At 36.8% G+C, this 13,284-nt stretch overlaps 1 protein-coding gene across 2 annotated transcripts; it reads right to left on the reverse strand.

Annotated features, from left to right (window-relative positions):
- Window positions 1-981: 981 nt before the first annotated feature.
- RabGGTb (geranylgeranyl transferase type-2 subunit beta) lies at window positions 982-12,996 on the reverse strand. Of its 2 annotated transcripts, none has more exons than XM_070100867.1 (8): window positions 12,975-12,996; window positions 11,611-11,695; window positions 8,550-8,657; window positions 7,937-8,137; window positions 4,387-4,545; window positions 4,102-4,246; window positions 3,628-3,827; window positions 982-1,794 (listed from the first exon to the last, which is right to left on the reverse strand). In XM_070100867.1, exons 2-8 carry the CDS (start codon window positions 11,611-11,613, stop codon window positions 1,609-1,611), a joined length of 1,002 nt encoding a protein of 333 aa, XP_069956968.1. In that variant the 5' UTR covers window positions 11,614-11,695; window positions 12,975-12,996; the 3' UTR covers window positions 982-1,608. The 2 variants fall into 2 exon arrangements, with proteins under 2 accessions (XP_069956968.1, XP_069956967.1); XM_070100866.1 differs by lacking the exon at window positions 12,975-12,996 and adding an exon at window positions 12,792-12,912.
- Between the last annotated feature and the right edge of the window lie 288 nt (window positions 12,997-13,284).

Below are 13,284 nucleotides of genomic sequence, written 5' to 3' on the forward strand. Positions count from 1 at the left end.
GTATCAGAGTATGAGAGAGACACAGTAAAAGAAACACTATCAAATATCTTCAAAAATAACACCAACACCAACAGTGATTTTAGTAAAATATTAAGTCTGATGTAGGTGAGATTTACTTCCTGTGTTCATTTCTTCCAAGACTTATAAAACAACAAATTAAATGACTGAATTTAAATTAGAGTAATTTCTGCAAACACTTAAATTTTGTGTGTCAATGATGACTGTTGGTATCTGGATGACTGTTACAGATTTCATAAAAGGAGCTACTTGACTGGAGAACAAATTAAAAATACTGTGGCTGGAACAATTCACAACTAATTCATAAATGGATGAAACTGGATGTTTTGGTTTATAAGGGACTATTGTTGATCAACTCGCAAGTGAGAGATGAATAATGGAAGTTGTTAGATTTATAACATACTTGACATGTCATTCAGTGCACGTGACAATGTTAGATACCGTACAGACCTATACACAAGGTAAAACTACTTTATGAGGCAAATGAGAGAGAAAATCAGCAGGCACGTGTGGCAAAGATGTTAACAGACAGTCAAGGACAGGTAATGTAATCTGTGTTCTAAAGAGCAGAGCATTTAACTGTGCTGTGAAAGGCAAGTACTCACAAAATAAAGTTAGGGTTAAGATTCACATTAGATATAAGAACATAAGAATGTAGGAACACTGCAGAAGGCCTACTGGCCCATGCGAGGCAGGTCCTTATCAAAACGACCTCTACCTAAAGGTACCCAAGAAATAACTCCCGTACCCAATGACACCATTCAAACCCAGCCCCTCCCACTCATATATTTGTCTAGTCTCTTCTTAAAGCTACGCAAGGTAGTTGAACAAGCAGCTGAAGACTACAAGAAGGATAGATAATTCCTGCAGAGGCCTATCTTATGGGCTGACCAACCACAGCTCTCCACTTATTCTTTTTCACTCACAGCTTCATTATAGTCCAGGATGATCCCAAACACTGGCTAGGTTCATCTCTAATTTATATTTTAGCTGTGAATATTTGACTGTTCTGAAAGTCATATTTGCAGTCTCATACTAACTAGAAAAAATTAATGTACATGTACTAGCTGAAGAGAAATTTTTCCTGATCATCAATAATGTAGAACAATCTAAACTATATCAATTATGGTAACATTATCACAGGTGTTATTTGGTAATAGTATTGTGTGAACTACAAAAATAGTGAAAGATAATAATTTAACTAGAGTGTTCATTATTTTTGAATAATGAGGTCTATATAGGTGCTCTTTAGTAATGTGTGCTCTGTTGGAACTTATACTTGGTATTTAAGCCTTTAAAAGCAAGATAATTATTTCATTTGTCACATTTCTGGTAGTTATTGTTTACAAGAGCATTTATAATTGTTTATGCAATGAATCATTATGTCATCTACAGTATTTGTTATGCTCTTTACTTTGCCACAACTCGATACAATTAAACAATCAACACTACTTATGGAATGTACAATAAAACAGCTTAAAATTAAATTATGCAACCTGTATTACATCAAATAGATTTTTTAATATAAAACTTCACACTGTCTTAAGTTATTAAGGAAATATAAAAAATGCAGTACCTTTATATAGTTAATCATGTGGCTAATATCTGAACGGACACAGAGATGCGATCAATAACATACTGGGGCATGCAAAAGACAGGATTGATCTGTTTAAGTCCAGGTTCTCCAAGCAACGAGAGCCCGGCAAGTCCAAAGTGCGTATGGTAGAGGTCAACCATATCGCCCGGCCGGTCGGTAAAACCACCTGTCTCAGGATCCTGTGTAAATACATAACCAAACTTATATATTAATCATGGTGTCACATGCTTCACTTTCTGATAAACAGCATTCCTTGCTCTATAGTCTAGAAATGCTCTGCATAAACATGGGACTTTCCTTCTAAATGTCACCCATCTCAGTATGAACATTGTATCACATGGAAAAATATCTTTGACTTTGACCAACAAAGCTTGTTATTTCAAACTCCTACAATATAACTAATCTAAATGCCTAATTTTAATATTCTTGGTAGCAGTTGTTAGACACTATGAGTGAAGCCATCCAAAAGAATATTTTTCTGCAGTTACCCCAGTAATACTATACTGTACTCAGTTTCTCTGGTGTTGGACTAGAGGAAACAGAATTCCTGCCATCACTCCTATAAGCCACTTGGCTACCACAGCTAATATTTATGTCAATTTGTTATACTATAGTTGTACATATTATGTTTATCCTAGGTAGTAGGTTGGTAGACAGCAACCGCCCAGGGAGGTACTACCATCCTGCTAAGCGAGTGTAAAACGTAAGCCTGTAATTGTTTTACACGATGGTAGGATTGCTGGTGTCTTTTTTTTCTGTCTCATACACATACAAGATTTCAGGTACGTCTTGCTACTTCTACTTACACTTAGGTCACACTACACATACATGTACAAACATATATATACACACCCTTCTGGGTTTTCTTCTATTTTCTTTCTAATTCTTCTTCTTGTTTATTTCCTCTTATCTCCATGGGGAAGTGGAACAGAATTCTTCCTCTGTAAACCATGCGTGTTGTAAGAGGTGACTAAAATGCCGGGCACAAGGGGCTAGTAACCCCTTCTCCTGTATATACAGTGGACCCTCGACCAACGATGGCATCGGCTAACGTTAAATTCGACTAACGATACATGTTAACGCTAACATGTTGCCTCGACTAACGTTAAAAAAACTCGACTAACGATAATCATTCTCGGGTACCAATTAATATCGTTAGTCGAGGGTCCACTGTATTACTAAATTTAAAAGGAGAAACTTTAGTTTTTTCTTTTGGGCCACGCCACCTCAGTGGGATACGGCTGGTACGTTAAAAGAAGAAAGATCTATAACAACATAATATACGACATTTAAAGCACCCCAGAGTGATTATTATTATTATTATGCTTATTGCATCTTCAACACTAGTGAGACACTCTTAGTGATTTTAGTGTATACCTGCATGCCAGCACAGTGTGTAAGTTTATTTAAGTACAAGCTACATAATCGAGAGACATGGAGCTCATGGAGGATGTAAACAGACAAACAGTGGCATGCAGATGCTGTGATAGTGAATTTTATCGTATAAACAAATTTTTGGTCATAACTTGAAATGTCTGTATTAGCAAATTACCATAAAGCAGCACCCTATTGTACAGTATAAATCTGTATACACAGCTAGGGCATTGTTCAGAATAATATAACCTGCAAAATCTCTTCTTAAATACAGTACACTAACTTTATATCTCTCATCTGCCTCCATGCATCATACTTCTATTCACATTCAGTCATTCGTTTATATTGTTCAGTTTCTTATAATATTACTCTGTAACAATTTCTTCTCCATAGAGTGAATAGTTTCATTGGGAATGATAATATATAGTTTTTTAAAACCCACAGGGGTCATACAGAACCTGTACAATGGAAAGTACTTTAATCAGATTTGATCCAAGGAAGTGGAGGGTATCTCAAAGTCCTTGGATCACGAGTCCTTCACTGTCATCAGTGGAAATACTAAGAAACTGATACTGTACAGATACAGTATAGTTAATAAGAGGATAAACAATGCTGTAAATGAAATCTATTCATCTTACCTGCGTTGCCATTATGAAGAGACGCATTTTATTTGCATTAATCCAATGAAGTCTGTCGAGCATTTTAAGAGATGCCAACACCCACCATGAATAACATACATCTGGCAGCTTTTCTGGTCGTCCATTTAGCCCCCCTGATGGTAACTGACGCTCACAAAGCCACCAACCAAGGAGGTCTCCATTCACTCTGTGTAACTGACCTAAAATAACAAGAAAATGTAAGTGATCTGCACACTGGATAAAGATCCTTGAGAGCAAAATGTTGCCACAATAAAATGTCACAATTTCATTACTATTACTGTATTACATTCAAGGGTATGCTCTATACCCATCAGGGTGATACAGCACCAGGGAATTGAGAAGGTGACAAGGGGTACTCAGATTTGATTTGAGGATGACGGGGCAACTCCAATTCTTTGGATCAAAGGGAATAACAACAACTACGATCATAATGCAGAGTGTATTAAGACTGACCTGTGACAGAGAGGAGGCCAACACAACAGTATATCTGTCCTGCATGGCTCTCAGAGCCAGGTCTTGTACCAAAACCACCATCCACATTCTGACATTTCATCACAAACTCAACTGCCTTGTCTATATCTATTGCATCCAACCTTTTCTGCAAGAAAAGTATAAAAACAACACATACTTAATGCTTTTTGTAGTTTCCAAGTTCTAATTATTACTATTATTATGCTACAAATTACTATGTACCATCAGTCAAAGAACAGAAGTGCTATGTCATAAGAGAGAACTTACTAGTAAAGACAAACATGCTACAGCACAAAAGGAAAATCTTGTGTCAACTTCTCCCCACTGGTCGCCGGAGAATGAACCATCTTCATTCTGAAGACCCACAATGAACCTGATGATGCCCTCGGTATCCACTTCATCCATGCCATCCATTATCACCAGTATCTGAATAATAATAATGTAATTAAAGTAAGCCTGTAACATTAACACCCCTGAAGGAGGGGTGTTAATGTTACAGTTTAAAAACTGTAGTGTAAAGCACCCTTCTGGCAAGACAGTGATGGAGTGAATGATGGTGAAAGTTTTTCTTTTTTGGGCCACCCTGCCTTGGTGGGAATCGGCCAGTGTGATAATAAAATAATATAAAAAAGCCTAGGTAGTAGGTTGGTAGACAGCAACCACCCAGGGAGGTACTACCGTCCTGCCAAGTGAGTGTACAACGAAAACCTGTAATTGTTTTACATGATGGTAGGATTGCTGGTGTCTTTTGTCTGTCTCATAAACATGCAAGATTTCAGGTATGTCTTGCTACTTCTACTTGCACTTAGGTCACACTACACATACATGTACAAGCATATACACCTACCATCCGACTTACGACCAAGCTTGGTTCCGACCAACCGGTCGTAAGTCGAAATGGACGTAAGTCGAACCTTTGAAAATTGCCGACATATTGGGTAGGGCATAATGTCAAAACTTTCCTATATAAACTACCTACATAATACTGTAATGTACAATCATTATTTCATTCTTTTTACCATAATTTACTTCTATTGTTGTATTTTAATTATTTATGTACTGTATATAATGTATACATGGTAGTGATATGTATTGTAAATTTTACATCGCATACAGTATCGTATGTTACTATTATCTATATGTATTGTCGACACAGTGGAATGGGAGAATACCACTGGTAGTGTCATCCTGCCAGAATGTTGTGTAACCTATACCCTAAGTAAAGAGAAACAACTCTGGAACGTGTGTAATACGTATCTGGCTGGCTGGCTGGGTGGCCGGGTCTGTGGTTGGCTGGGTGGGTGGCTGACTGGCTGGATGGGTGGCTGGATGGGTGGGTGGATGGGTGGGTGGCTGGGTGGCTGGATGATGGGTGGGTGGCTGGATGGGTGGGTGGATGGGTGGCTGGATGGGTGGGTGGCTGGATGGGTGGGTGGGTAGTTGGCTGACTGTATATACACACCCCTCTGGGCATTCTTTACTTTCTTTCTAGTTCTTGTTCTTGTTTATTTCCTCTTATCTCCATGGGGAAGTGGAACAGAATTCTTCCTCCGTAAGCCATGTGTTGTAAGAGGCGACTAAAATGCCTGGAGCAAGGGGCTAGTAACTCCTTCTCCCGTATAAATTACTAAATTTAAAAGAGAAACTTTCGTTTTTCTTTTTGGGCCACCCTGCCTTGGTGGGATACGACCGGTGTGTTGAAAGAAAGAAGAAGAATTAAAGTAAGTGCTAAACTGACCAGCATCCAAAAAAAATGACATTCTACATAGTGATACTGGTAGGTATCTGAAATATTACATGAGTAAATCGGTTTGGAGGGGTATATTGTGTATCTTTATACGTATATAGTACTTCTAAACTGTTGTATTCTGGGCACCTCTGCAAAAACAGTGGTTATGTTTGAGTGAGGTGGAAAAAGTTGAATGATGAAAGTATTTTCTTTTTGGGGGTTTTCTTTCTTTTTTGGGTCACCTTGCCTCGGTGGGAGACCGCCGACTTGTTGAAAGAAAAAAAAAATCCTACACAATCCCACGCCACCTTCTAATTTCTATGCCATGAATTATTTGCTTAACATTACACCACACATTGTTCTCAAGCATGATATCTTTGCTTCCTGTGTCCTTCTCACCTCAATGTTAAAAGCTAATTCACCACACCCACTAGACTTTGGTAAATGTCCTTCATGCCTCCACTGATAAGCTTCCTTCTTTACACAGACACCTCAACACCTCACCTCTCAATTTTTCCCCTCATCTATTCAACGGTTCGCCTCATCTTTCATAAACCTATCTTTTGATAGGTCTACATCCAGTGAGAGCCTTCCTCTCTGAGCCATGAAATCATGATAACACAACTGAAAGCAAACCATGGAACAGGTGGGGTATGAACCCTCGGTGAGTGAGTCCTGGAGTTTTAGCACTCACTTACCATAGGTTCAAACCTCACCCGTTCCATGGTTTGGCTCTTCTCTGAAGGTTCCATCTTTAACCCGTAAACGGTCCAAACGTATATATACGTTTTTTCAACATTTGAAAGTATGAAAAAAAAATAGATCTTTTTGCTTTTTTACATTTGAAAATGTGTAAAAAAACTTTGATCTACTTTTTTTTTTCTTATATTTGAAAATATGTAAAAAAAACGTAGATCTACTTTTGTAGCGCTACACATGTGAACGTAGATCTGCTTGGACCGTTTACGGGTTAATGAAGACTCATTCTATGATTCCAAAACATAAATGAGGCATTACCAATAGTAAGGTCAAACTCAACTTCTGAACTTTACCACAAGTGTGTTTTATTTTCAAAAATACACGATCAAATTCCTAATTACCGCAAAATAAATTTTGTTCCATACATGAGATTTTATTTTTTTCAGAAGACACAGTATACAGTATATCTCTTTCAATATTTTTCTATATTTTGAAAATACAATAAGCCCTCTATCTAATGGACTAATTGGGGAAGCAGGTGGCCAGTTGTGGTGGATACTAAAGATAATTTTTTGCCATGATTGCAACAATACTGGATAAAACTGTAACCAATGGACTTTGTCCACTGTTTCCAAACTGACTGACCCAGTGGTTTTTATTCAACATTCCCAAAGTCTATTATGTGAAAGTCCATTATAGAGACTGGTTTACCGTATTCTATTGATATTCATAGAAGTGACAAAAAAAAGTTACTGGAACATGAGACAGCTATTGAGAATATTCTGCGTGAAATTCTATGATTAATATTCAGTATAGAGATCAAGAACCTATTCCCTCAAAACTGATCCCAGTTAAAAAACTTGTGAATAATTAAACCTATTCAAGGGATCCCCATCAGTAAGCTTGTTAGATAATTAAATTCTGTAAACTAAGAATCCTGCAATTTGAGAATGCAGGTGCTCCTCAACCTATGATGGGGTTACATTCCAATTTAAGCTGAAAATATCATAGAAAGAATATGAATATGATATGATAAATAAATAATTAATATAGCTAAATAAGTAAATAAACAAAGAATTACTGTAACTAAACACTAATAAATGAATACAAGTTTATCCTATCAATAAATGTACAGTACTGTACAAGCAACTTTCTCACTGAATGTGCATCGCTATCGCACTATCATAAAGTCAAAACATCATAAGGTGAACCACTGTAAAGTGAGGAGCATCTGTATTGCAAATTAAGAATAATGTGAATTTAGAAGCCCACAAACTTTGGAGGGTTGAACTGAACGTAAATTTATGGCATTTATTTTTTTTGTTACCATGGTTATGACACTGTTAGCCCTTACTTTATATATAAAAAAAAATGATAAGTGCTAAAGACCTGCACAGCACTGAGCGTGTAGAGTAAATGAGCGTCGTGGCCTAGGCTTGGAGAAAATCCCCCAGATGTTTTGTCTTGACACTGACGAACAAATTCTATTATTGCAGACCGATCCATCCTGTCCAACTGTGACAGTAGATCCACTGCTGTTATGCCCCAGTACATGCCAGACATGCGGAAGTGCTCGGTCATGGTGAATTCCTACATATGGAAAAAACCATGAGGTAAAACAGTTATACTTATGGTGTAAAGAAAATAACAAATATTTTTACACCAAATTAAGGCAAACCTGTAGGGCGTATCTTAATATGTACAGGTAATGGCTTTACTAATAAATACTGTGTAAGTTACACAAGATAACATTTATATAAGAAATATACAAATGATTTTAAAGCCAGCAGAACAGTAGTTCTGAGGACACACATTTTGTATGCAAATATAATAATGTGGTGATGCATTATGTACACTTAAGATAATTCTGTAATGTCAAATACTATTGTGACTTATTTTCATTCTTATTATTAATGGTATTATATTATGGAATTATTATTATTAACTCTACTGAGTATATAATATGCAAACAAATCACAAGAACAATCTTATTCAAACCTACATAATCCTCCTCCTTTTTGCTGTAGCCAATAATATAGTCAGCGTGTTTTTGGAGTAAGAGTGTCTTGGGATGCTCATCAGTGATGACCACATCTTTGGGATGACTCGCCTGATGATACATTAAGAAACATTGTATTTATCATATACAAATAAGCCGCACATAGCAGAAACTTGCGATGATGTTTTCGTCTGACTTGGACCACTGACTAGTAGCACAGGGAAGTACTAAATCTTAGGGGTCATGCAGTGTCTAGAAACTGAGAAGTAATCAAGTTTGATCTGAGGACAAGGAGGGTAACTGTAATTTCTTGGATCAAGAGCTCTTCACCAGAATCAAGGCTCTTCCATTGAAGGGACACAAAGAAATCTAATAATGCTGTACTTACGAATATCATCAACTGAACTACTTACACTTTATTTACTGTATTCCGTGGCTTATAAGACGAGGCTTATAAGACTTGTCTTACTTTCAATGGTTCGGCATTGGACATAACTGGGAGAACTACAGCCCACTCCACACCCCAGACTTACAGCTCTCGTCACTGACCTTCAGTTTATAGGATGCAGGGTGGTTTTTGGAGACATTTTATGGAAAAAATGCATCTAATAAGTCATGAAATACGGTATTTTATTTCTTCCTGCAGTATAAAAATGTAATTTTATATATAATAAAAACTGTATTGGCAGTTTGGAGGGATATGTTGTGTATCTTTATATGTGTATGCTTCTAGACTGTTGTATTCTGAGCACCTCTGCAAAAACAGTGATAATGTGCGAGTGTGGTGAAAGTGTTGAATGATGATGAAAGTATTTTCTTTTTGGGGATTTTCTTTCTTTTTTGGGTCACCCTGCCTCGGTGGGAGACGGCCGACTTGTTGAAAAAAAAAAAAAAAAAAAAAACTGTTAGTGACAAAGAAAGCCACAAGCATGCAGAGCATTTCAGATAGACTAATACTAATGGTTCCAGACTACCTAAGAACTAGATATGGGGTACTGAGTAGGTATACAAATATAATTTCAAGCATTAAAAATATTACAAGGATAAAAATATATTATATATTTGATGAGAAGAACTAAATCCATAGCATTGTACAGCAGCTGGTGACTAGAGGTGATCAACTCTGATTCAAAGAAAGGAAAAGTAAAGAATAAAAACCCAGAACACCGTGGCTGCAACAATTCACTAGAAACCTGCACTTAGTACAGGAACGGTAGGATGATGTTTCGGTCCGAGATGGGCCATTATCATGGTCCATTCTGGACCAAAATATCAGACTAATATGCCTTTCCTAAGTGTGGGTTATTGGTGAATGGAAGGGTAGTTCCAGTTCCTTGGATCAACCATCATTCACTACCAGCAAGGCTCCCTCCCACCCTTGAAGAGTGACCTTATTAGAAACCAAGCAAAAACAGAATTATACATTCATCTTCAAACAAATATGCAATAAGATACAAAAATAAAAATAAATTACAATATTTTTGTTATGAATAATGCAGACGTGTGCTTGAATTAGATAAATAACATAGAAACAAGGATCAAATAAGAAACTTTTGAGGAACTAAAGGAATAGCCTATGTTTGTCATCACTTTCAAGGCATCATGTCCGGTTTATATAAAAAACTGGGTTACGTCGCAGCTCTTGGAACCAATTAATGGCACAGGGTGGGGTATGACTGTACACCTACCATCCGACTTACGACCGAGTTCAGTTCCGAGAAACCGGTCGCAAGTTGAAATGGTCGTAAGTCGAACTTTACTACTGAATATCAACAAAACATTTTTGTAATGACTTTATTTTATTTTATTTTGGTATTTTATGTTTTACTTTACTTTTTATGCTGTTAGTGCTGTATTTTATACTGTAAGGTTTAGGATAAACACTGTACAACACAAATAGTTGTTTATTTCCCAGAAATTTGGCATAAAAAACACGGTCATAAGTCGAGTGGTCGTAAGTCGAGCAGGTCGTAAGTCGGATGGTAGGTGTATTTGCAAGTTATTACATTGTTCCTTCCAATATTGCAGCAATTACATAACACAGTACCATTGGTTTAAATATTTCTTCATAATAAACTTTACACCATTCTATTCAATATTTCATTTAGTATCTTCAGCATTATTCATTATTTCACATTTTTAAGAGCCAATATATTTTATATTCCATGGCTACCTCATCTTAATACATAATTATATATGCAATAAGATCACAGTAAACAAGTGTTATCACAATATAGTGAACATCCAAGCACTTTCGTGATTCCTCACATTATTGTGGAACTGATAATGTGAAAAGTCATGAAAGTCCTGGGAAATGCGCTAGAGTATCCGCTGGGAAATACACTTCATTAAGCACTGGAAAATTCAATATATTAAGCACTGGAAAATTCAATATATTAAGCACTGGAAAATTCAATATATTAAGTGCTGGAAAATTCAATATATTAAGCACTGGAAAATTCAATATATTAAGTGCTGGAAAATTCAATATATTAAGCACTGGAAAATTCAATATATTAAGCACTGGAAAATTCAATATATTAAGTGCTGGAAAATTCAATATATTAAGTGCTGGGAAATTCAATATATTAAGCACTGGAAAATTCAATATATTAAGCACTGGAAAATTCAATATATTAAGCACTGGAAAATTCAATATATTAAGTGCTGGGGAATTCTATATATTAAGTGCTGGGAAATTCAATATATTAAGTGCTGGGAAATTCAACATATTAAGTGCTGGGGAATTCAATATATTAAGTGCTGGGAAATTCACCATATTATACCCTGGGAAATTCAATATATTTTCATCAGTAGCTATTTTGTATAAACTAAATACAGTGGTACCTGGAGTTTCGAACAGCTCCCAACTCGAACAATTTTGTAAGTGTATTTTTGTAAGTGCTTTTGTAAGTGTATTTTTGGGGGTCTGAGATGGACTAATCTAATTTATATTATTCCTTACGGGAACAAATTTGTTCGGTATCGGTACTTGAACAGCCTTCTGGAATAAATTAGGTTCGTAACTCGAGGTACCACTGTATAAATACTGTATTTTACTAACCATTGTTAATTACGATACTCTCGCCGCTGCTTTTTGGAGGGTTAGTGAACAAAACTGTGTCCAGTGGCGGCTCTCGTCTCAGGTGCTGAAATTTTGATTAAATTAACAAGCAGAAGAATGTAGAACAATATTATCTTACAAAAATACGATGAAAATGGTTTAGAAAATTAACAAGTTGAAGACATTTGTGAATGTTTCTCCAGCCAGTGACTTCTTCAGTCTGATACAGAGAAGAATGGTGGAAGATGAGGAGTTTGAGGTAATCAGTCCCTCAGCCTGGAGTCAATATCATCAGTCCATTAATCTGGCCTGGTAGGCAACACTCTGGCCTCACACAATGAGTGTCCATGGTTCAATCCCCAGCACAGGTGGAAGCATTGGGTGTTAGTCACCTTACACCTGCTGTCACTGTTCACCTAGCAGTAAGTAGGTACCTGGGTGTTAGTCACCTTACACCTGCTGTCACCGGTCACCTAGCAGTAAGTAGTACCTGGGTGTTAGTCGCCTTACACTTGCTGTCACTAGTCACCTCGCAGTAAGTAGTACCTGGGTGTTAGTCGCCTTACACTTGCTGTCACTGGTCACCTCGCAGTAAGTAGTACCTGGGTGTTAGCCGCCTAACACCTGCTGACACCGGTCACCTAGCAGTAAGTAGGTACCTGGGTGTTAGTCACCTTACACCTGCTGTCACTGTTCACCTAGCAGTAAGTAGGTACCTGGGTGTTAGTCACCTTACACCTGCTGTCACTGTTCACCTAGCAGTAAATAGGTACCTGGGTGTTAGTCACCTTACACCTGCTGTCACTGTTCACCTAGCAGTAAGTAGGTACCTGGGTGTTAGTCACCTTACACCTGCTGTCACTGTTCACCTAGCAGTAAGTAGGTACCTGGGTGTTAGTCACCTTACACCTGCTATCACTGGGTTATCCTAGCTGGCTAACCCTCCGGGGTTAAAAATCCCAACAAAATCTTTCCTATTAAGACTGATGGACTGAAGACACCGACTCCAGACTGAGGGACTGATTACCTCAAACTCCTTCTCAATCTTCCACCATTCTTCTCCATATTAGACTGAAGAAGCCACTAACTGGATAAACATTTCCTCAATAAACATTCCCAAATGTCTTCACAAGTCTCTCATTCCTGGAAACAAAAAATAATAACAAATAATAACAATGGACCTCAAACTTGTCAAATAATCTGCTTATTTCTCCTTCAAAAATACCAAAATATTCCCAAACGAGGCTAAAAAACATATTTAACACTTCATTAATGATATTAGCCGGCTAAAATGAGCCAAAAAACACTAAAAAGCCTAAAAATAGGCCGTAAATGAGAGAGTTGAGGAGGCGAGTGTTGTTTACTAGTAATCAGCTGAGCCAGACAACATTCATGTCTGAACTAAAAAATGTGACTTTTATTATTATTATTAAGTCAATAAGTTTGTAAGTTGGTTTAGGTACGTGTACACATGTGTTTAATTATTACACATGGTTTAATACATGTGTAAGTTGCTCAGGATAACCCAGAAATGGTCAAAGTAACTTGTTTCCATGAAGGTCTTTCTATTATTATTATTATTAATGTTATTATTATTATTATTATTATTATTATTATTATTATTATTATTATTATTATTATTATTATTATTATTATTGTTATTACTATTATTAT

Source organism: Cherax quadricarinatus, chromosome 75 (assembly GCF_038502225.1).
Source record: "Cherax quadricarinatus isolate ZL_2023a chromosome 75, ASM3850222v1, whole genome shotgun sequence".
NCBI classification, from domain to species: domain Eukaryota; kingdom Metazoa; phylum Arthropoda; class Malacostraca; order Decapoda; family Parastacidae; genus Cherax; species Cherax quadricarinatus.

Bases quoted from the DNA above. Each gene is read 5' to 3' on its own strand.
- RabGGTb (XM_070100867.1), bottom strand. The intron at 4,247-4,386 runs GTAAGTTCTCTC...CTTTTCTTGCAG, and splicing joins TAGCATGTTTGTCTTTACTA to AAAAGGTTGGATGCAATAGA. The intron at 3,828-4,101 runs GTCAGTCTTAAT...TTGTTATTTTAG, and splicing joins TGGCCTCCTCTCTGTCACAG to GTCAGTTACACAGAGTGAAT.